At 46.6% G+C, this 25,162-nt stretch overlaps 1 protein-coding gene across 1 annotated transcript in view; it reads left to right on the top strand.

The window, feature by feature from the left end:
• Positions 1 to 16,353: 16,353 nt before the first annotated feature.
• Positions 16,354 to 25,162, top strand: part of LOC139421872 (dopamine beta-hydroxylase (dopamine beta-monooxygenase)) — a 48,784-nt gene continuing 39,975 nt past the window's right edge. The window contains exons 1-2 of the mRNA XM_071173001.1: positions 16,354 to 16,719; positions 20,057 to 20,203. Of these exons, the coding sequence (XP_071029102.1) occupies positions 16,354 to 16,719; positions 20,057 to 20,203 (513 nt within the window). The remainder of the gene's footprint in view (positions 16,720 to 20,056; positions 20,204 to 25,162) is intronic.

Below are 25,162 nucleotides of genomic sequence, written 5' to 3' on the forward strand. Positions count from 1 at the left end.
GGGTAGAGAGGAACCAGGCTATGAGGGGTGGCCAGTCCTCTTCTGGCTGTGCCGGGTGGAGATTAAAACAGAACATGGCCAAGATGTTCAAATGTTCATAGATAACCAGCAGGGTCAAATAATAATAATCACAGTGGTTGTAGAGGGTGCAACAGGTCAACACCTCAGGAGTTCCGTAGCAGCAGGCAGAACAGTTGAAACTGGAGCAGCAGAACGGCCAGGTGAACAGGTCAGGGTTCCGTAGCCGCAGGCAGAACAGTTGAAACTGGTGCAGCAACACGGCCAGGTGAACAGGCCAGGGTTCCGTAGCCGCAGGCAGAACAGTTGAAACTGGAGCAGCAGCACGGCCAGGTGAACAGGTCAGGGTTCCGTAGCCGCAGGCAGAACAGTTGAAACTGGAGCAACAGCACAGCCAGGTGAACAGGTCAGGGTTCCGTAGCCGCAGGCAGAACAGTTGAAACTGGAGCAGCAGCACGGCCAGGTGAACAGGTCAGGGTTCCGTAGCTGCAGGCAGAACAGTTGAAACTGGAGCAGCAGCACGGCCAGGTGAACAGGTTAGGGTTCCGTAGCCGCAGGCAGAACAGTTGAAACTGGAGCAGCAGCACGGCCAGGTGAACAGGTCAGGGTTCCGTAGCTGCAGGCAGAACAGTTGAAACTGGAGCATTACACTTACAAAAGTTCCAAAATAATAAAGACATTTCAAATGTCATATTACAGATTTTTACAATCACTTTGGCACTAATTTCGGAACCTTGACGCCATTTTTCAAAACTCTAGCCACAAAACTCACAATCAACGATCAAAATGCACATTTTTCAAAACTCTAACACTTTTTCCAATTGCTTGGATACAATACACATAAAGCTAAGATAATTTGTTCATTGAACTAAAATCTCCTGTTCAAAATGACACAACTTAACATCAAAGTATTACCAGTATTACCAAACTGACAAACAAAATTCCATGTTTAGGTCATGAAAGTTTCAGGATAATGAGATCCATTGACACCAATTACCATGGAACATGAACCAATTAGACTACATTATCTATGGATGTAATATTTCATCATCATTCTTTATCAGACACTGTTTCTATGGTCCCATGTTCCACTTTTCCAGACCATGTTTTCAGATTTGACATTACTGTACACTCACCGGCCACTTTATTAGGTACACCTATCTAGTACTGGGTAGAGCCCCCTTTTGTCACCACAACAGCCTGAATTATTCATGGTGTTGTACGTTAAGAGATGCCATTCTTCACACCACTGTTTTAAACAGCTGTTATTTGAGCATTTGTGGCCTTTCTGTTAGCTTGAATGAGTCTGGACATTCTCCTCTGACCTCTCTCATTAACAAGGTGTTTTTCCTCACAGAACTGCCGCTCACTGAATGTGTTTTGTTAATCGCACCATTCTCTGTAAACTCTAGAGACTGTAGTGCGTAAAAAACACAGGAGGGCAGCTGTTTCTGAGATGCTGGAACCCCCATGTGTGGCATCAACAATCATACCACGGTCAAAGTTGCTTAGATTACTCATCTTGCCTGTTCTAATGTTAGGTCGAACAACAACTAAAGCTCTCTACTCTATATACTTTATATATTGAGTTGCAGGCAGCCACATGATTCGCTGTTCGAATGTAACCTTCCTTGATGAGCTAAATCAGGTCTGTAGAGCTGATGGCGTGACCTATGTTATTGTGTGGGATAATGTCAGGCTTGCATGGTTTCAGGCCCATCCACAATTTACCACCCTGTGCTCACCCTGTGCATATTCTTCTTTCCTTAACCCGATTGAGGATTTTTTCTCCACATGGAGGTGGAAGGTATATGATAGGCGCCCTCACGAACAAGTCGCCCTTCTCCAGGCCATGGATGACACATGCAATGACTTCCCGGCCGACCAGTGTCAGGCCTGGGTGCCCAAAGATTCTTCCCAAGATGTTTGGCTAATGAAAACATCCATTGTGATGTGGATGAGAACCTGTGGCCAAATCCACAAGAAAGGGTTGATGGAAAATAGAAGTACAGTAATCAATCTTTTTATTTTTTATTTTACAGTAAGCCAGGTGAGGAACACTGCAGTGATGTTTTAAAGTAAGCCAGGTGAGGAACACTGCAGTGATGTTTTACAGTAAGCCAGGTGAGGAACACTGCAGTGATGTTTTACAGTAAGCCAGGTGAGGAACACTGCAGTGATGTTTTACAGTAAGCCAGGTGAGGAACACTGCAGTGATGTTTTACAGTAAGCCAGGTGAGGAACACTGCAGTGATGTTTTACAGTAAGCCAGGTGAGGAACACTGCAGTGATGTTTTACAGTAAGCCAGGTGAGGAACTGTTACGAATCCCTTTTGGCCCAACAGTCTAGGGGGGATGGTAGTGAGACCCGTAACATAACTCATGTAAATTATAATAGTGACAAAGTATAAGTGAACGAAATAACCACGACAACTGAAATAATACCGTCAAACTCAGGGTTTATTTATAAAACACACGGTAATGGGGGGAGCAGGAAAAGGGGCTGAGCTGGACCCAAGGAAAGAAACAAATATGCAAAAACACCCCTAAGCTAGACTAGCCTATTTCAACAACAGCTAACTAACTAACCAAAAATACAGTGGGTGGTCCACCCAGTTCTAACTAGTGTGTGTTAACAAAGTTTACCTACGGGTAGTGTATGCCCATGGGCGACTTGTCTTGGTTTCCCCCTTTTCCCACCAGCAAACACCATACCCAAAACAATACTCACAGGTGATGACAAAGTGCTATGGAGGTGCTCAAACAAAAGAGAGGTTAATTAATACACAGAGAGCGAGTGAAGAACCGAGATCTACAAACATGGCATTTACAAAGATTGAGCTACTGAAATCTATATAGAACAGCTATCTACCAACATGGCATTACAAAGATTGAGCTCTCCTGAAATCTACCAAGAACAGCTATCTACCAACATGGCATTACAAAGATTGAGCTCTTGAACAAACAAATGATGGGGTTTTTAAACCATGGGGAAGGAACTGTGATAGGGTAGGAAACAGGAGGAGGTGTGTCTTCTGATTGATGGGTTGATTGTTGACTGATTGGGGAGTAATGATTTTCACCTGTGAGGGGAGAAGGAGAGAAAAGAAACACACACAGGATACACACAGACACAGGATACCTGTATCCGTAACACTCCCACCCTTAAAAGAGCAACCCTAGGGGGGATTGCGACTACAGTATTTAAAAGAACCCTCACAACAAATCAACAACCTTGCAAAACATACTGAAATCATCTTCACACACGAGACAAAGCATCTGCCAACACATTATCTGAACCCTTTTTGTGGCGGATCTCCAAATTATAATTTTGTACAATCAGCGCCCAACGCATAAGGCGCTGGTTCTGGTTGTACATTCGGTGGAGAAAAACTAAGGGGTTATGGTCAGTATACACAATCACTGGTAGGGCACTGGAACCAATGTATACTTCGAAGTATTGCAGAGCCAACAACAAAGCAAGAGCTTCTTGTTCTATTGTCGCATAGTTTGTTTGACATTTATTAAATTTACGTGAAAAATAACAAACGGGATGATCTACTCCACTCTTGTCCTGCTGCAGTAGAACAGCACCAGCACCTCTGGCACTAGCATCTACCTCAAGCTTGAATGGTTGTTCAAAATCTGGAGCAGCAAGTACAGGTGTACTACACAAGAGTGCTTTCGCAGATTCAAAAGCGCTCTTACAATCAGGGGACCACACAAATGATCTAGCCGGACTAAGCAAATCGGTCAATGGAGCAACTACCGCAGAGAAATTTTTACAGAAGCTACGGTAGTAGCCAACCATCCCTAAAAAGCGGCGTAGCTCTCGTCTGGTGGTAGGTGCAGGGAATGCAGTTATAGCCAAGACCTTGGCATCAACAGGGCGCACCTGTCCATGGCCAACCTCTTTACCGAGATAGGTAACAGTAGCCTTCCCAAACTCGCACTTTGCCAAGTTCAGGGTTAGAGAAGCAGCTGCCAACCGTTCACATACTACCCTTAGCAAGTCAACATGATCTGACCACGTAGACGAATAAATCACTAGGTCATCAAGGTATGCACTACAATTAGGAACGCCAGCTAATACAGAGTTAACCAGTCGTTGGAAAGTGGCTGGTGCATTTCGCATCCCAAAAGCCATGACTGAGTACTGAAGGAAGTTGTCTGGGGTCACAAAGGCAGAAATCTCAGAAGCACGTGAAGTTAACGGAACCTGCCAGTAACCTTTTAAGAGGTCCAACTTGGTTACATACTTAGCAGCACCAATAGTGTCGATACAGTCGTCCAGTCTGGGTAACGGGAACGAATCTGGCATTGTGACAGAATTTACCTTTCGATAATCCGTACATAACCTGGACGTACCATCAGGTTTAGGAACCAGAATGCAAGGAGAACTCCAAGGGCTTGAACTTGGCTTAGCCAGGTCATTCTCCAACAAATATCTCACCTCATCCCTCATTATCTTCCTCTTGGAAGCGTTGATACGATAGGGGTGTTGCTTGATAGGTGTAGCATTTCCAACATTAATGTCATGTTCCAACACATTTGTGCGAGTAGGAACGTCATTAAAGAGACATGGAAAACTGTGTAGTAGCCTCACAATATCATTAGCCTGTCCATCCGTTAAATGAACCAGACCTGACTGGATAGACAGCAGCATTTCTGAGTTGGGCAATCTAACACACTGCTGCTGAGTATTGCGCAACTCCAAGCCATCAACATCATCAATATGACAGTCCACTATCATCGCAGTAGTAGCAGAGGAGACAGCAGTACCTTCCTCTGTTTTTGAACTATCTAACTGTGTGATGGGTCGGGTGTGGTAAGCTTTCAACATGTTAATGTGACACACACGAGATTGGCGTTGTCTATCAGGAGTTTGAAGCACATAGTCAGTTTCACTTATTTTCTTTTCAATTAAATAAGGACCAGAGAAACGAGCTGACAGTGAAGATCCTGGAACAGGTAATAACACCAGTACTTGGTCACCTGGCTGTAGTGGACGAGAAACAGCCTCTTTATCATAGTGTCTTTTCATGCTCCTCTGTGAGGAAGACAGAGCTTCCTTTGCAAGAGCACAAGCTTGGTGTAGGCGCTCACGAAAGCGACTAACATAGTCCAACACATTCTCATCTCTGGTACACAACTCTTGGGACAAGAACTGTTCTTTAAGGACTTTCATTGGTCCTCTTACTGTGTGACCAAACACTAGTTCAGCCGGGCTGAAACCTAGGGACTCCTGCACAGTTTCACGAGCAGCAAACAAAACTAGAGGAACTCCCTCATCCCAATCTTTCTCAGATTCCAAACAATATTTACGTAGCATAGACTTCAGTGTCTGATGCCATCTTTCAAGCGCACCCTGAGACTCTGGGTGATAGGCGCTTGATACACGGTGCGTAATTGATAAGGATTTCAACACCTGCTTGAAGAGCTTGGATAGGAAATTGGTACCTTGATCGCTTTGTACCACCTTCGGTAACCCGAATGTCGTGAAGAATTTTATTAAGGCTTTACTCACTATCGGAGCTGTAATCCTTCTCAGAGGAATAGCCTCGGGGTATCTTGTAGCCATACACATTATCGTTAACAAAAACTGGTTACCCGATTTTGTCTTCGGTAACGGTCCGACACAATCAACCACCACATGCTCGAATGGTTCACCTATGACAGGTATGGGACAAAGAGGAGCGGGAGGAATAACCTGATTTGGTTTTCCTGTTATCTGACAGGTGTGGCATGTCCGACAGAACTGAGCCACATCTTGTTTTAAACCCGGCCAAAAGAAATGTCGAAGGATCCGATCATACGTCTTTGTAATTCCTAAATGACCAGACCACTGGTGATCATGAGCAAGGGATAACACATTTTGTCGAAAGGCTGTAGGAATCACTATTTGGTAAACAGCATTCCAATCTCCACCCGCGTCAACATGGGATTTCCATTTACGCATGAGGAGATTACCATCAATGAAGTAAGCCACATTCTTCTTCTTCACCTCTTCTAACGAGACAACACTAGAAAAACATTTAGTAAGCTTGTTGTCAACCTTTTGGTTAGCAATCAGCTGCTCACGAGTGACTGGTAACTGTATTGCATCAGCAATAAGTTCAACGTTCTTTAATTCTTTCCTGGGCTGTTTGTCAGAGGTGATCAGCTTCTCAGAGGTATCACACAATCCATCCTCTTGATCATCCTCTTTGAACAGAACAGTGTTCGACAAATCTATCACGTCACACTCTTGTAGTGCCTGAGCACGAGTGACAGCACAAGCGGGGAACACATGTGGATAACTCTGTGCCAACTCATTCGAGAGAGAGTGGTCACTTTTATCCAATACTTCCAATACGGGTACTACCTTTCCTCCGGCAATATCGTTACCCATTATAAAGGTCACACCTTTCACTGGCAACTTAGGACGTACCCCCACTCTGAATATTCCACTGATTAACTCAGAGTGTACTTTCACAAAGTGCAACGGCACTGGGACAAAACCCATTTCAATACCCTGCACTAACACACTGGAACCACAGTATGTATCGTCAGATAAGGGCAACACATCAGACAATATAAACGACTGCGCCGCACCAGTATCTCTAAGGATTTTAACCGGACGCTGAGACGCTTCGTCATTCGTTAGGGACACAAACCCATCGGAAATGAATGGTTCATAACTACGGTCGGGGACTGGGTCTTTCAAACTACAGTTACTCTGAGGCACCTGTTTTGTTGTAGACCTCACAACCGTACGAATTAGAGCAACACCTGTTGGTGGCTTGGCACGAAGAGGCATCCCTTGTTTGCGTTTAAGCAGGAAGCAATCATTAATCATATGTCCCACTTTATGACAATAGAAACAGGAACGCTCATTCTTCTGGCGTGCTTGATATACCACTGCTGGTCGACTAGGGCTAAAGGTAGGAAACCCAGTGGTTCTACTCTCAGTTTGAGCCGAAAACACACTCTTGTGCGTCAACACAAACTCGTCTGCCAACACAGACGCTTCTGCCAGGGAGGATACTTTCTGTTCGTTTAGGTAAACTACAATGCGTTCGGGTAAGCAATTTTTAAATTCTTCCAACAAGATTAACTCCCGGAGAGAGTTGAAATCAGTTACCTTACTAGCAGCATGCCATTTATCAAACAGATTTCCCTTGTCTCTAGCAAATTCCACATAAGTCTTACTAGAAGACTTTCTATGAGACCTAAATCTCTGTCGGTATGCCTCAGGCACAAGCTCATAGGCACGAAGAACAGTAGCTTTGACCACTTCATAATTCAAACTGTCCTCCAGAGGTAGCGCTGACAAAACCTCTTGGGCTTTACCAGTTAATTTACACTGAAGTAATAGGCACCATACCTCTTCAGGCCACTTCAATGCTACGGCTATACGCTCAAATACACAAAAATAGGAGTCAACCTCCGACTCTCTGAACAAAGGTACTAAGGCTATCTGCCTACTAATGTCAAACGTGTTTGAGGACACAGCTGGTGAGGACGACTCACTAACAGGAACAGTAGGAACGAAGGCTAGCCTCGCTGTCTCTGCCTCCAGTTCCATCTGGCGCATTTTAAACGTCATCTGCCTCTGTTCTCGTTCTGCCTCAATTTTACACATCATCTGCCGTTGTTCTCGTTCTTTTTCTGCCTCAATTTTACACATCTCCAACTGGAGAGTCTCTCGCCTAATTTGGGCTCTCTCTTCCACCTCTAGTTGGAACTGTGCTAAACGGACATCCCTTCTGGCATCACCGTTTGACAGTGGGGAGAGTGGATCAAAATGGGACAATGTGGCTGGTGTTTTAGCCTCGCCCTCATTATCAGACACCAACGGGCTTATAGGAGCAGTTACATCCCCTACAGGGTTAGTATGCTCAGGCAGCGGTAACACAAGCACTTGCTCTTCCAACAATACATTTAATACTAGCTGTTTAACCTCCGCCTTAACTAAACTCTGCGAAAACGATACTGAATAATGGTCAGCCAAGGTCACTAAATCAACTCTACGACATTTATCAAAAACCTCCCACGAAGGATTATCCAAAAAGGACTTCAAATCAAAAGTAGCCATCTTACACTACTTCACAAGAGCCAACAAAAATAGCAAACACTAATGCTACTTCAGCTATGACGCTCAACACTGCACTATACCACTACAACAATCTACATGAGCGGCATGGGTGTCAGTAAAGACAGATCCCGGATGAGCCCCCACTTATGTTACGAATCCCTTTTGGCCCAACAGTCTAGGGGGGATGGTAGTGAGACCCGTAACATAACTCATGTAAATTATAATAGTGACAAAGTATAAGTGAACGAAATAACCACGACAACTGAAATAATACCGTCAAACTCAGGGTTTATTTATAAAACACACGGTAATGGGGGGGAGCAGGAAAAGGGGCTGAGCTGGACCCAAGGAAAGAAACAAATATGCAAAAACACCCCTAAGCTAGACTAGCCTATTTCAACAACAGCTAACTAACTAACCAAAAATACAGTGGGTGGTCCACCCAGTTCTAACTAGTGTGTGTTAACAAAGTTTACCTACGGGTAGTGTATGCCCATGGGCGACTTGTCTTGGTTTCCCCCTTTTCCCACCAGCAAACACCATACCCAAAACAATACTCACAGGTGATGACAAAGTGCTATGGAGGTGCTCAAACAAAAGAGAGGTTAATTAATACACAGAGAGCGAGTGAAGAACCGAGATCTACAAACATGGCATTTACAAAGATTGAGCTACTGAAATCTATATAGAACAGCTATCTACCAACATGGCATTACAAAGATTGAGCTCTCCTGAAATCTACCAAGAACAGCTATCTACCAACATGGCATTACAAAGATTGAGCTCTTGAACAAACAAATGATGGGGTTTTTAAACCATGGGGAAGGAACTGTGATAGGGTAGGAAACAGGAGGAGGTGTGTCTTCTGATTGATGGGTTGATTGTTGACTGATTGGGGAGTAATGATTTTCACCTGTGAGGGGAGAAGGAGAGAAAAGAAACACACACAGGATACACACAGACACAGGATACCTGTATCCGTAACAGGAACACTGCAGTGATGTTTTACAGTAAGCCAGGTGAGGAACACTGCAGTGATGTTTTACAGTAAGCCAGGTGAGGAACACTGCAGTGATGTTTTACAGTAAGCCAGGTGAGGAACACTGCAGTGATGTTTTACAGTAAGCCAGGTGAGGAACACTGCAGTGATGTTTTACAGTAAGCCAGGTGAGGAACACTGCAGTGATGTTTTACAGTAAGCCAGGTGAGGAACACTGCAGTGATGTTTTACAGTAAGCCAGGTGAGGAACACTGCAGTGATGTTTTACAGTAAGCCAGGTGAGGAACACTGCAGTGATGTTTTACAGTAAGCCAGGTGAGGAACACTGCAGTGATGTTTTACAGTAAGCCAGGTGAGGAACACTGCAGTTGACCTTTAACTGTTTTTCTTTTTTTGTAGCTAAATATTTTTGCTTTGATTCAAAGAAACCTATGTTGTGATTTTATTGTTTCATCAATACATGTCATATTTTGTTCAATGATTTCACTGTGTCTGTAGTATTCTCTTTACTAGTCCTTTTACAGTGATGTATTTACGTGTAGTACCATAATGAAACATGTATCACATATTTTGTACTACAATATTTAATGATTGTACGAACAACTACACAGTGAAACTATCGGTATCTTGTGTGTGGGTGAGCTAAATGAATGTTCCTATGGTATTTCATGATAAATTAGTTATTTGAACCAATGATTCTGCAAGTGCAAGGTTTCTTTAAAGATATGAATGCACAATGCAATGTTTTGAACAATGGACAGACTGTGTTACAAGTGATGACCATTTTGAGTTTGTGTCTAGAGTTTTGAAAAATGACCACAAGGTTCTGAAATTAGTGCCAAAGTGATTGTTAAAAACGATGTATTTTTACAGTGTTGTAATGATGTGCAAATAGTTTAAGTACGAAAAGGAATATAAATAAACATAACAATTGGTTTGTTCTTCCCTGTTTGCCCTTTTCTTGTGGCAACAGGCCACAAATCTCTCTTTTTCTCCCTCTTGCCCTCTCTCCTCTCCTAGTCCATCTCTGTAGTGACAAAGATCTGTATTATTCATAGATGTAGGAAGACAGAAGTGAGGTTATTTTATTCTATTCAAACAGCCCTCCCAGACAGACAGATACAATATAGCCCTCCCAGACAGACAGAGACAATACAACCCTCCCAGACAGACAGAGACAAACAGCCCTCCCAGACAGACAAACGGCCCTCCCAGACAGACAGAGACAATACAACCCTCCCAGACAGACAGAGACAATACAACCCTCCCAGACAGACAGAGACAATACAGCCCTCCCAGACAGACAGAGACAATACAGCCCTCACAGACAGACAGAGACAATACAACCCTCCCAGACAGACAGAGACAATACAACCCTCCCAGACAGACAGAGACAATACAGCCCTCACAGACAGACAAAGACAATACAGCCCTCCCAGACAGACAGAGACAATGCAGCCCTCCCAGACAGACAGAGACAATACAGCCCTCCCAGACAGACAGAGTCAATACAGCCCTCCCAGACAGACAGAGACAATACAGCCCTCCCAGACAGACAGAGACAATGCAGCCCTCCCAGACAGACAAAGACAATACAGCCCTCACAGACATAGACAATACAACCCTCCCAGACAGACAGAGACAATACAGCCCTCCCAGACAGACAGAGACAAACAGCCCTCCCAGACAGACAGAGACAGACTGCCCTCCCACACAGGCAGAGACAGACAGCCCTCCCACACAGGCAGAGACAGACAGCCTACACAGAGAGACAGACATACAGCTCTTCCAAAGAGACAAAGACAGACAACCCATGCAGACAGACAGACATACAGACAGACAGACAGACAGACAGACAGACAGACAGACAGACAACCAACAGAATTCATGCAACAATAATTGCCAAAATGGCACCCCCACTGTCCTACTACAGTCCCCCACTGTCCATGTCTAGACCCCAATCCAACTGTTCATGTCTAGACCCCAGCCCCACTGTCCATGTCTAGAGCCCCACCCCCACTGTCCTAGTCCAGCTCCCCATCCCGACTGTCCTAGTCCAGACTGTCCTAGTCCAGCCCCCCAGCCCCACTGTCCATGTCTAGACCCCCACACCCACTGTCCTAGTCCAGCCCCCCACCCCCACTGTCCTAGTCCAGCCCCCCAGCCCCACTGTCCTAGTCTAGACCCCCACCCCCACTGTCCTACTACAGTCCCCCACTGTCCTAGTCCAGCCCCCCACCCCCACTGTCCTAGTCCAGCCCCCCAGCCCCACTGTCCATGTCTAGACCCCCACCCCCACTGTCCTAGTCCAGCCCCCCACCCCCACTGTCCTAGTCCAGCCCAAAGCCCCACTGTCCTAGTCTAGACCCCCACCCCCACTGTCCTAGTCCAGCTCCCCACCCCCACTGTCCTAGTCCAGACTCCCACCCCCACTGTCCTACTACAGTCCCCCACTGTCCTAGTCCAGATTGTCCTAGTCCAGACCCCCACCCCCACTGTCCTAGTCCAGCCCCCCACCCCCACTGTCCATGTCTAGACCCCACCCACACTGTCCTAGTCCAGCCCCCCACCCCCACCGTCCTAGTCCAGCTCCCCAGCCCCACTGTCCATGTCTAGACCCCCACCCCCACTGTCCTACTACAGTCCCCCACTGTCAATGTCTAGTCCCCCACACCCACTGTCCTAGTCCAGTCCCCCACCCCCACTGTCCTAGTCCAGCCCCCCACCCTCACTGTCCTAGTCCAGCCCCCCACCCCCACTGTCCTAGTCCAGACTCCCACCCCCACTGTCCATGTCTAGACCCCCACCCTCACTGTCCTAGTCCAGCCCCCCACCCTCACTGTCCTAGTCCAGCCCCCCACCCTCACTGTCCTAGTCCAGCCCCCCAGCCCCACTGTCCTAGTCTAGACCCCCATCCCCACTGTCCTACTACAGTCCCCCACTGTCCATGTCTAGACCCCCACCCCCACTGTCCTAGTCCAGCCCCCCACCCCCACTGTCCATGTCTAGACCCCCACCCCCACTGTCCTAGTCCAGCCCCCCAGCCCCACTGTCCTAGTCTAGACCCCCACCCCCACTGTCCTACGACAGTCCCCCACTGTCGTAGTCCAGCACCCCACCCCCACTGTCCTAGTCCAGCCCCCCACCCTCACTGTCCTAGTCCAGACTCCCACCCCCACTGTCCATGTCTAGACCCCCACCCTCACTGTCCTAGTCCAGACTCCCACCCCCACTGTCCATGTCTAGACCCCCACCCTCACTGTCCTAGTCCAGCCTCCCACCCCCGCTGCCATGTCTAGACCCCCACCCCCACTGTCCTAGTCCATCCCCCCACCCTCACTGTCCATGTCCAGACTGTCCATGTCTAGACCCTCCACCCCCACTGTCCTACTACAGTCCCCCACTGTCCTAGTCCAGCCCCCCACCCCCACTGTCCTAGTCCAGCCCCCCACCCTCACTGTCCTAGTCCAGACTCCCACCCCCACTGTCCATGTCTAGACCCCCACCCTCACTGTCCTAGTCCAGCCTCCCACCCCCGCTGCCATGTCCAGCCCCCCCACCCTCACTGTCCTAGTCCAGCCCCCCACCCTCACTGTCCATGTCTAGACCCCCACCCTCACTGTCCTAGTCCAGCCCCCCACACCCACTGTCCTAGTCCAGCCCCCCACCCTCACTGTCCTAGTCCAGCCCCCCACCCTCACTGTCCATGTCTAGACCCCCACCCCCACTGTCCTAGTCCAGTCCCACACCCCCACTGTCCTAGTCCAGCTCCCCCACCCTCACTGTCCTAGTCCATCCCCCCACCCTCACTGTCCATGTCTAGACCCCCACCCTCACTGTCCTAGTCCAGCCCCCCACCCTCACTGTCCATTTCTAGACCCCCACCCTCACTGTCCTAGTCCAGCCCCCCACCCCCACTGTCCTAGTCCAGCCCCCCACCCTCACTGTCCTAGTCCAGCCCCCCACCCTCACTGTCCTAGTCCAGACTCCCACCCCCGCTGCCATGTCTAGACCCCCACCCCCACTGTCCTAGTCCATCCCCCCACCCTCACTGTCCATGTCCAGACTGTCCATGTCTAGACCCTCCACCCTTACTGTCCTAGTCCAGATTGTCCTAGTCCCGACCCCCACCCCCACTGTCCATGTCTAGACCCCCAGCCCCACTGTCCTAGTCCATCCCCCCACCCTCACTGTCCATGTCCAGACTGTCCATGTCTAGACCCTCCACCCTTACTGTCCTAGTCAAGATTGTCCTAGTCCCGACCCCCACCCCCACTGTCCATGTCTAGACCACCAGCCCCACTGTCCTAGTCCAGAACCCCACCCACACTGTCCTAGTCCAGACTGTCCTAGTCCAGACTGTCCCGTCTTGTCCTGTCATGTCCCACCCCGTCCTGTCCTGTCATGTTCCACCCCATCCTGTCCTGTCATGTCCTACCCCGTCCTGTCCTGGCTTAGCCGAGCACAGTACAGTATGCTGGGATGTTCCAGGAGGAGTGACTGGCTTATTCCAGGAGGAGTGACTGGCTTGTTCCAGGAGGAGTGACTGGCTTGTTCCAGGCTGAATAATGTCAGTGAGGGCCTCAAGCTTTCTAGTCCCAGTTCAACTCACTGTCCCAGTCTCTAGTCATGTCTCTCTTTCTCTCTCTCTCTCTCTCTCTCTGTCTCTTGCTCTCTCACTCTTTCAATCTCTCTGTTTCTCTCTCTCTCTCTCCCTCTCGCTCTCGCTCTCGCTCTCTTACTTTCTCGCTCTCCCGCTCTTTCTAGCTCTCTGTTCCTCTCTCTCTTTTCTCTAGTTCACATCCTTCTTTTGTGGCTTGTCTTTTGTGTCGCTACTGTGTCAGTGGCGGAAGGAAGGAAGGAACTGGAGCTAGTAGAAGCAGCCTGTATAGTCTCAGCCAGCTACGTGTGGGCCTGCCTGGTGCATTGTCATGTCTCTCAGGCTATAAGACACAGCAGCCCCATGGCTTCAGGGCACAGCCCATCATTACATTACCCATGCTGCCTCTCTGCTACGCTTAACCCCTCCCTCGCTCCCTCGCTCCCTCCATCCCCTGCTGACCTTTTCGGTAAACAAGAAGGTGTCCATGTATCTTCATTGAGAAAAACACAATGCTATTGACAGCCTTCTGATTGTATCTTCCTCTAACCCTGGAGGGGTGGGTAATGGTGGGGATTAATGGTGGGTTATCTGACACACACACACACACACATGCACATGCACACGCACACACACATGCACACACAAAGAGGAGGGCAGGACAATAGTGAGGGTTAATGTTATTTTACTTCAGAGACATTGTGCCTCCTGTTTGAATTAGCCTCCTGAAAAGCCAGGTGAAAGCCAGGTGAAAGCCAGTTGAAAGCCAGGTGAAAGCCAGTTGAACGCCAGGTGAAAAACAGGTGAAAGCCAGGTGAAAGCCAGTTGAAAGCCAGGTGAAAAACAGGTGAAAGTCAGGTGAAAGCCAGTTGAAAGCCAGGTGAAAGTCAGGTGAAAGTCAGGTGAAGACTGGTGAAAACCAGGTGAAAGCCAGGTGAAAGCCAGGTGAAAGTCAGCTGAAAGCCAGTTGAAAGCCAGGTGGAAGTCAGGTGAAAGCCAGGTGAAAGTCAGGTGAAAGCTAGTTGAAAGCCAGTTGAAAGCCAGGTGAAAGTCAGGTGAAAGCCAGGTGAAAGCCAGGTGAAAGTCAGGTGAAAGCCAGTTGAAAGCCAGGTGAAAGTCAGGTGAAAGCCAGTTGAAAGCCAGGTGAAAAACAGGTGAAAGCCAGTTGAAAGCCAGGTGAAAAACAGGTGAAAGCCAGTTGAAAGCCAGGTGAAAAACAGGTGAAAGCCAGTTGAAAGCCAGGTGAAAAACAGGTGAAAGCCAGTTGAAAGCCAGGTGAAAAACAGGTGAAAGCCAGTTGAAAGCCAGGTTAAAAACAGGTGAAAGCCAGGTGAAAGCCAGTTGAAAGTCAGGTGAAAGCCAGTTGAAAGCCAGGTGAAAGCCAGGTGAAGACTGGTGAAAGCCAGGTGAAAGCCAGGTGAAAGCCAGTTGAAAGCCAGGTGAAAGCCAGGTGAAGGAGGATTGTTCCTTGAAAACCAACACCTGGTGAGATCGATAGCATGATACCAGCTTTCAGCAACAAGGACAAATAGCAAATTGTGTGTCTTACTCCAGAATAAAATAATTACTCTACAAGGACTAACATTGGCATATTCATAAAATGTTTTCTCATTAATGATGAATATTTCTGTTTCCGTTATTACAGGCCTTTCTGTCAGTGCTATTTGTTGTTGATTAAAATCAATGAAAGCATCATCTGCAGAAGAACGTGAGAGTTAACCAGAGAGCCGTAAAGTCTGTTTTGATATCATGTCACGACAAACTAAAATAACAACATTTTTTGGTGTTATTTCCTCAGATCATAATCTCAAAGCAGTTGTCATGGTGAAAGGTCCCAGAGTTTTGACTGGTCAGGTGATGCGGTGCTAGAATGGCTCACGTACACCTTGTGGCTGGTCTTCTGCCTGATCAGACAGATAGCAACCAAGGTCAGAGTTTGAGCATCAGACTTCCCTTAAATCCAGCCATACATCCCCAATTGGCCTATGAGGCCAAAACCAGAGGAGATTGAATAGGCAATAAAACTCAGTTAGTCTGTCTGGATTGCCATTGATAATGTCCATGGTCCATTAGGATCAATTATGGACTGGCAGATGTCGAAAACCGTGCTTGACCCGAGGGCTTAATGAAAACAATTGAATTTTGGTCAACAAACATAATGTCGTTAAATTAGATAAAGAGTCAGGGGTCACATGGGATTTCCTTTAAAAGACTAGGAAGAGAGTGAGAGGGATGAGACAGGTCGCAGAGACAGAGAGAGACACAGGCCAGAGGAGAGACACCAACCAAGAAGAGACAGGAAACAGAAAAATAAGAAGACGGTGTTCGATGGCATTCAATCGAGAGAAAAAGAGACTAGTTGGAAAAAGATGAGGAACTGAGAAGACAGGATACTGTGAAAAAAACGGATAACCCACTAACCAGACATTGGCATGAGGAACCACCTGGAGAAATAAGGAGAAAGAGAAGAGAGTGTTACTGTGAAAAAACAACTGGTAGACAAGAGTATGAGGCACTTCAGATGCTCTTTGTGAGGACTGAGTTACACTGAGACTAACAGACCAAACAACCAACTAACCAACTCACCATCCTACTGACACCGGCTAACTGACCAACCGACTAACCAAGCCACCACCCAGACAATAGTCTCTGCACAGTATGCGCCTCTTCAACAAGAACCTGAGGCTGCAGGACGTGACTCTGATGTACCTGACCGTCTTAGCCACCCTGGTGGTGATCCTGGTAGCCTCCTACCAGGTAGATCCTGCTGCCAGCCCCTCCAGGGGAGGATCCACCCCAACCTCCACCTCCACACCGGTGCAGCTGCCCTACCATATGCCCCTGGACCCCCGCGGACACCTCCAGCTCTCTTGGAACATCTCCTACCCCCTCCAGGAGCTGTATCTGGAGGTGCGCTGCAGTGAGATGAAACATGGCCTGGTCCTGGGAATGTCCGACCGCGGGGAGCTCACCAACGCTGACCTGGTGGTCCTCTGGGACGACGGCCATCAGTCCTTCTTTGGGGTAAGGAAGTGGCATATTGTAAGGACTAGTCCTACTTTGGTGTAAGGAAGGGTACTAGTCCTAGTTTGGAGAAAGGAAGGGCACTAGTCCTAGTTTGGAGAAAGGAAGGGCACTAGTCCTAGTTTGGAGAAAGGAAGGGCACTAGTCCTAGTTTGGGATAAGGAAGGGTACTAGTCCTAGTTTGGAGAAAGGAAGGGCCCTAATCCTAGTTTGGGGTAAGGAAGGGCACTAGTCCTAGTTTGGAGAAAGGAAGGGCACTAGTCCTAGTTTGGAGAAAGGAAGGGCACTAGTCCTAGTTTGGAGAAAGGAAGGGCACTAGTCCTAGTTTGGAGAAAGGAAGGGCACTAGTCCTAGTTTGGAGAAAGGAAGCGCACTAGTCCTAGTTTTGGGAAAGGAAGTGCACTAGTCCTCGTTTGGAGAAAGGCAGGGCACTAGTCCTAGTTTGGAGAAAGGAAGGGCCCTAGTCCTAGTTTTGGGAAAGGAAGTGCACTAGTCCTCGTTTGGAGAAAGGCAGGGCACTAAGTCCTAGTTTGGAGAAAGGAAGGGCCCTAGTCCTAGTTTGGAGAAAGGAAGGGCACTAGTCCTAGTTTGGAGAAAGGAAGTGCACTAGTCCTAGTTTGGAGAAAGGAAGTGCACTAGTCCTAGTTTGCGTCCAAATAACATTCTATTTCCTATGAGGTGACCTATTTTAAACCAGGGTTATGGTCAGAAGTAGTGTACTATATAGGGAATAGCATTTGGGTCCTGTTCTGTTGCTTTCAATAAGGGGTGCTTCTGCTAGTATAAAAGAGACAGTGGCTCAATGTGTTTCCAATGACTTGGCAGGTTCATTAGAGAGTGTGATGTTTACCAAGGTTGAGGGCTTCATTCCCACATGGAAGGGATAATGCTGTAGCTCAGTGGTTTTCCTTATTCAATCTGATTCAGAGTGCAGTGCTGCCTACAGGGCAGAACAAATGTGAATGATTGCGTGAAAGAAAGAAAGCACAACGCCTAACCTTAACCAATTAGGATTACTTGCCTAAATTTAACCAATCCCATTTGTTTCTGCCCTCGAGGCAGAGCTGCCCCCAGAACAAGATTGAGTAAGAAACACGCCAATCTGCCACATTGTGGCTGGTACCCGTTATATTGCTTTACGTAAGAGCTGGTTCTGTTGATGGTAGACTGCCAGGCAGGATGTGTCCACATCATCCTAAAGTAGAGAATAAATAAGGCCATTGAAATGGGCATTTGTTGCATATCAAACTTTTGACAAGATTAGGAATTAATAGATCCAAACTGCATGGACAAAAAAAGACATTGAATGTTGAATGTTGACATCATGTGAAAACCAATTTCTGGAAATGCTGTATACTCAATAAACTAGTAGAATCTTAAGATCATCCAAAAGTTTCCCCCCACCAAGGGAAAATATACCTTTCTCAAAATAAACATTTAATGTCTGCTAAATTTTGCAATGCTCTCAAAAGAACATCTCACTTTCCATGTGAGGACAGGAGTCTTATAATAGGAAGGATCCCAGCCTACTGTCTGTCTATGTGGGATGAGATCCTCTTTCCAAGCCATATGTCTGTCTATGTGGGATGAGATCCTCTTCCCAGCCTACTGTCTGTCTATGTGGGATGAGATCCTCTATCCAAGCCATATGTCTGTCTATGTGGGATGATATCCTCTTTTCCCAGCCTTAGGGAAAGGCTGTTGGGAGCAGAAAGGTCACAACGGTGTGCCAGCCATTCACAGATTCTCTCTCTCTCTCTCTCTCTCTCTCTCTCTCTCTCTCTCTCTCTCTCTCTCTCTCTCTCTCTCTCTCTCTCTCTCTCTCTCTCTCTCTCTCTCTCTCTCTCTCTCTCTCTCTCTCTCTCTCGCATGGGAAACATGTGTTAACATTGCCAAAGCAAGTGAGGTAGATAATATACAAAAGTGAAATAAACAATAAAAAATAAAAATCTCTCTCTCTGTACTAATCTGCTGTGGGGCAGCACACATGCATTATACATCCCTTTTCACTCCTCCTGCCTCTGCCTGGACCTGTCCCTGGTCTGCCTGACTCTCTGCCTGGACCTGTCCCTGGTCTGCCTGACTCTCTGCCTGGACCCGTCCGCGGTCTGCATAACTCTCTGCCTGGACCCGTCCCTGGTCTGCCTGACTCTCTGCCTGGACCCGTCCCTGGTCTGCATAACTCTCTGCCTGGACCCGTCCCTGGTCTGCATAACTCTCTGCCTGGACCCGTCCCTGGTCTGCATAACTCTCTGCCTGGACCCGTCCCTGGTCTGCATAACTCTCTGCCTGGACCCGTCCCTGGTCTGCCTTACACTCTGCCTGGACCCGTCCCTGGCCTGCCTGACTCTCTGCCTGGACCCGTCCCTGGTCTGCCTGACTCTCTGCCTGGACCCGTCCCTGGTCTGCCTGACTCTCTGCCTGGACCCGTCCCTGGTCTGCCTGACTCTCTGCCTGGACCCGTCCCTGGTCTGCCTGACTCTCTGCCTGGACCCGTCCCTGGTCTGCCTGATTCTCTGCCTGGACCCGTCCCTGGTCTGCCTGATTCTCTGCCTGGACCCGTCCCTGGTCTGCCTGATTCTCTGCCTGCCTGATTCTCAGTGAAAAACTGCCTAGCTTCCTTCTGCGCCCTCTCTCCAAATTAATGTTGAATGGCCCCTCGAATCCCTGTACAAGGGAGTAGGTCCAAAAGGGAGAGATGAGTGGAGAGAGAGAGAGGGATAAAAGAGGAGAGAGGGGTGAGGGATGAGGATAGAGAGATAACTCAGAACTTCTGTTAAAATCCTAGAACCACTTTGGTCACAACAGCACAGCAAAACTGCTTCAAAATGGAGTCTGAGGCGCACAGAGCCTAACTAACTCTGACACATGGAGCGTTCCTGGTTAATTTGGGCTTTTTAATAAATGTGTGGCTACTTTGGAGTCATTACACTTTGACCCAACCTCAAGCAATCATGCAAGGTGGAACAAACATGTATTGGATGGCTGGTTCTATTTCGATGCATTTTACATGCGAACGATGTGATTGGAGGAGACAGATTCAGTTGTTACAATTGGCTCCTGGGACTTGCATCTTGCACGCTCACTTGGCCATTGCTTGGCATCGCTGTCTCATAGGGTTGGTGTTAGGGTTAGATGTCACAGAATGTTTATGGAAATACATACTTGGCTGGCTGGGAGATCTCTAGGGTTCTTTAATTGCAATTGCCCAGCATGTGGATTGCTGTCCATAAAATTGATCTAGTATCTGTCTTTGTGTGTGTGTGTGTGTGCGTGCATGTGTGTTTATTCGGACCTTTGTGTGTGTGTTTGTTTCTCTCTGTGTGTGTTACTCCAGGATGCGTGGAGTGACAGTCAGGGTCATGTGAGTCTGGACAGCCAACAGGACTACCAGCTGATGGACACCAGGCAGACACCTGAGGGATTCTCCCTGCTGTTCAAGAGACCCTTCAGCACCTGCGACCCCAGAGATTACATCATAGAGGTGAGAGACAGAGAGAGACACACACACAGGGGGAGAGGGTGAAAGAGAGAGAGGGAGTGAATCACTAAAACAATTCAGAAATACAATATGGAAAAAGAAGGAACAGCACGTCAGAAATCAGCTCAATGTAATTGAAGAATCCATAGTCTCTAACCATTTCTGGGAAAATTGGAAAACACTAAACAAACAACAACACAAAGAATTATCTAGCCAAATTGGAGATGTATGGGTAAACCACTTCTCCAATATTTTTGGCTCTATAACAAAGAACAGCAAAAACATATACATGATCAAATACAAGTCTTAAAATCAACTATTAAAGACTACCGGAACCCACTGGATTCTCCAATTACCTTGAATGAGCTACAGGACAAAATAAAAACTCTCCAACCCAAAAAGGCCTGTGTTGTTGATGGTATCCTTAATGAAATTATCAAATATACAGACAACAAATTCCAATTGGCTATACTTAAACTCGTTAACATCATCCTTAGCTCTGGCATCTTCCCCAATATGTGGAACCAAGGACTGATTACACCAATCCACAAAAGTGGAGACAAACTTGACCCCAATAACTACCGTGGGATATGCATCAACAGTTACTTTGGGAGAATCCTCTGCATTTTCATTAACATTTTCATTGACTCCTACACTTCCTCAGTGAAAACAATATACTGAGCAAAAGTCAAATTAGCTTTTTACCAAATTATCGTACGACAGATCACGTATTAACCCTGCACACCCTAATTGACAAACAAACAAAGGCAAAGTATTTTTAAAATATTTATTTAACTAGACAAGTCAGTTAAGAACAAATTCTTATTTTCAATGACGGCCTAGAAACAGTTAACTGCCTTGTTCAGGGGCAGAACGACAGATTTTCACCTTGTCAGCTCGGGGGAATTGATTTTGCAATCTTTCGGTTACTAGTCCAATGCTCTAACCACTAGGCTACCTGCCGCCCCTTAATTTATTATTGATTTAAAAAAAGCCTTTGACTCAATTTGGCATGAGGGTCTGCTATACAAATTGATGGAAAGCGGTGTTGGGGGAAAAACATATAACATTATAAAATCCATGTACACAAACAACAAGTGTGCAGTTAAAATAGGCAAAAAACAAGACCCACAGGGCCGTGGGTTGAAACAAGGATGCAGCTTAAGCCCCACCCTCTTCAACTTATATATCAGCGAATTGGCGAGGGCACTAGAAAAGTCTGCAGCACCCGGCCTCACCCTACTAGAATCTGAAGTCAAATGTCTACTGTTTGCTGATGATCTGGTGCTTCTGTCACCAACCAATGAGGGCCTACAGCAGCATCTAGATCTTCTGCACAGATTCTGTCAGATCTGGGCCCTGACAGTAAATCTCAGTAAGACCAAAATAATGCTGTTCCAAAAAAGGTCCAGTCGCCAGGACCACAAATACAAATTCCATCTAGACACTGTTGCCCTAGAGCACACAAAAAACTATACATACATCGGCCGAAACATCAGCGCCACAGGTAACTTCCACAAAGCTGTGAACGATCTGAGAGACAAGGCAAGAAGGGCATTCTACACCATCAAAAGGAGCATAATATTCAACATATCAATTAGGAGCTGGTTTAAAATACTTGAATCAGTTATAGAACCCATTGCCATTTATGGTTGTGAGGTCTGGGGTCCGCTCACCAACAAAGAATTCACAAAATGGGACAAACACCAAATTGAGACTCCACATGCAGAATTCTGCAAAAATATCCTCCAGGAACACCAAATAATGCATGCAGAGCAGAATTAGGCCAATACCTGCTAATGATCAAAATCCAGAAAAGAGACGTTAAATTCTACAACCACCTAAAAGGAAGCGATTCCCAAACCTTCCATAACAAAGCCATCACCTACAGAGAGATGAACTTGTAGAAGAGTCCCCTAAGCAAGCTGGTTCTGGGGCTCTGTTCACAAACACAAACACACCCCACAGAGCCCCAGGACAGCAACACAATTAGACTCAACCAAATCATGAGAAAACAAAAATATAATTACTTGACACATTGGAAATAATTAACAAAAAAAACACGCAAACAAGAATGCTATTTGGCCCTAAACAGAGAGTACACAGTTGCAGAATACCTGACCACTGTGACTGACCCAAACTTAAGGAAAGCTTTGACTATGTACAGACTCAGTGAGCATAGCCTTGCTATTGAGAGAGGCCGCCGTGGGCAGACCTGGCTCTCAAGAGAAGACAGGCTATGTGCACACTGCCCACAAAATGAGGTGGAAACTGATCTGCACTTCCTAACCTCCTGCCCAATGTATGACCATATTAGAGACACATATTTCCCTCAGATTACACAGATCCACAAAGAATTCGAAAACAAATCCAATTTTGATAAACTCCCATATCTACTAGGGGAAATTCCAGTGTGCCATCACAGCAGCAAGATTTGTGACCTGTTGCCACAAGAAAAGGGCAACCAGTGAAGAACAAACACCATTGTAAATACAACCCATATTTATGCTTATTTATTTTCCCTTGTGTTCTTTAACCATTTGTACATTGTTACAACACTGTATGTATAATATGACATCTGTAATGTCTTTATTGTTTTGAAATGTCTGTATGTGTAATGTTTAATGTTAGTTTTTATTGTTTATTTCACTTTTGTATATTATCTACCTCACTTGCTTTGGCAATGTTAACACATGTTTCCCATGCCAATAAAGCCCCTTGATTTGAGAGAGAGAGAGAAAGAGAGAGACAGAGAGAGAGAGATCGAGAACATTATAGCAGGTGAAAAGAGAGAGACAAAGAGAGAACAGTATCAATCAAATTTATTTATATAGCCCTTCTTACATCAGCTGATATCTCAAAGTGCTGTACAGAAACCCAGCCTAAAACCCCAAACAGCAAGCAATGCAGGTGTAGAAGCACAGTGGCTAGGAAAAACTCCCTAGAAAGGCCAAAACCTAGGAAGAAACCTAGAGAGGAACCAGGCTATGAGGGGTGGCCAGTCCTCTTCTGGCTGTGCCGGTTGGAGATTCAGAATATGGCCAAGATGTTCAAATGTTCATAAATGACCAGCATGGTCAAATAATAATAAGACAGGAGAAGTACTCCAGATATAACAGACTGACCCTAGCCCCCCGACACAAACTACTGCAGCATAAATACTGGAGGCTGAGACAGGAGGGATCAGGAGACACTGTGGCCCCATCCGATGATACCCCAGGACAGGGCCAAACAGGCAGGATATAACCCCACCCACTTTGCCAAAGCACAGCCCCCACACCACTGGAGGGATATCTTCAACCACCAACTTACCATCCTGAGACAAGGCCGAGTATAGCCCTCCGCCACGGCACAACCCAAGGGGGGGCGCCAAGCCAGACAGGAAGATCACGTCAGTGACTCAACCCACTCAAGTGACGCACCCCTCCTAGGGACGGCATGGTAGAGCACCAGTAAGCCAGTGACTCAGCCCCTGTAATAGGGTTAGAGGCAGAGAATCCCAGTGGAGAGAGGGGAACTGACCAGGCAGAGACAGCAAGGGCGGTTTGTTGCTCCAGAGGATTTCCGTTCACCTTCACACTCATGGGCCAGACTACACTCAATCATATGACCCACTGAAGAGATGAGTCTTCAGTAAAGACTTAAAGGTTGAGACCGAGTCTGCATCTCTCACATGGGTAGGCAGACCATTCCATAAAAATTGAGCTCTATAGGAGAAAGCCATGCCTCCAGCTGTTTGCTTAGAAATTCTAGGGACAATTAGGAGGCCTGCGTCTTGTGACTGTAGCGTACGTGTAGGTATTTACTGCAGGACCAAATCGGAAAGATAGGTAGGAGCAAGCCCATGTAATGTTTTGTAGATTAGCAGAAAAACCTTGAAATCAGCCCTTGCCTTAACAGGAAGCCAGTGTAGAGAGGCTAGCACTGATGTGATAATTTTTTTGGGTTCTAGTCAGGATTCTAGTAGCCGTATTTAGCGCTAACCGAAGTTTATTTAGTGCTTTATCCGGGTAGCCGGAAAGTAGAGCATTGCAGTAGTCTAACCTAGAAGTAACAAAAGCATGGATACATTTTTCTGCATCATTTTTGGACAGAAAGTTTCTGATTTTTGCAATGTTACTTAGACAGAAAAAAGCTGTCCTTGTAACAGTCTTGATATGTTCGTCAAAAGAGAGATCAGGATCCAGAGTAACGCCGAGATCCTTCACATTTTTATTTGAGACAACTGTACAACCATCAAGATTAATTGTCAGAATCAACAGAAGATCTCTTTGTTTCTTGGGACCTAGAACAACTATCTCTGTTTTGTCCGAGTTTAAAAGTAGAACGTTTGCAGCCATCCACTTCCTTATGTCTGAAACACAGGCTTCTAGCGAGGGCAATTTTGGGGCTTCACCATGTTTCATTAAAATGTACAGCTGTGTGTCATCTGCATAGCAGTGAAAGTTAACATTATGTTTTCGAATGACATCCAAGAGGTAAAATATATAGTGAGAACAATAGCGGTCCTAAAACGGAACACCAAAATGTACTGCATACTGGACCCTATTCCAACTAAACTACTGAAAGAGCTGCTTCCAACTAGCTCCCTGGTATACAGAAAATACCCGAGCTCTGAAGCAAGCTTCCAGAAAATTGGAACGGAAATGACGCCGAGCGAGGGGATTTATGCTAACGTTACTATCTGTACTTACTGGTGGCACAGACACTGTTTCATCCTTTCATACACTGAAATTACCCTTGCCTAACGTAAGGCGATCGTTCTCCTGTATTTTATGAGTACAGCGACTGTAATTAGAAGGCATCATGTTAATGTTACTACTTAGCTTCGGCTGTTGGAGGTCCTGACGAACCACGTCCAGATAAAGTGTCCGGAGTGAAAAAGTTGAATGAAAAAAAAAGTTGAGTGAGGGGAAAAACTAAAAATATAAACGATAATTAAAATGTAAATCCGTAAAGTTG

This window comes from Oncorhynchus clarkii, chromosome 12 (genome assembly GCF_045791955.1).
Source record: "Oncorhynchus clarkii lewisi isolate Uvic-CL-2024 chromosome 12, UVic_Ocla_1.0, whole genome shotgun sequence".
Classification (NCBI taxonomy): Eukaryota; Metazoa; Chordata; class Actinopteri; order Salmoniformes; family Salmonidae; genus Oncorhynchus; species Oncorhynchus clarkii.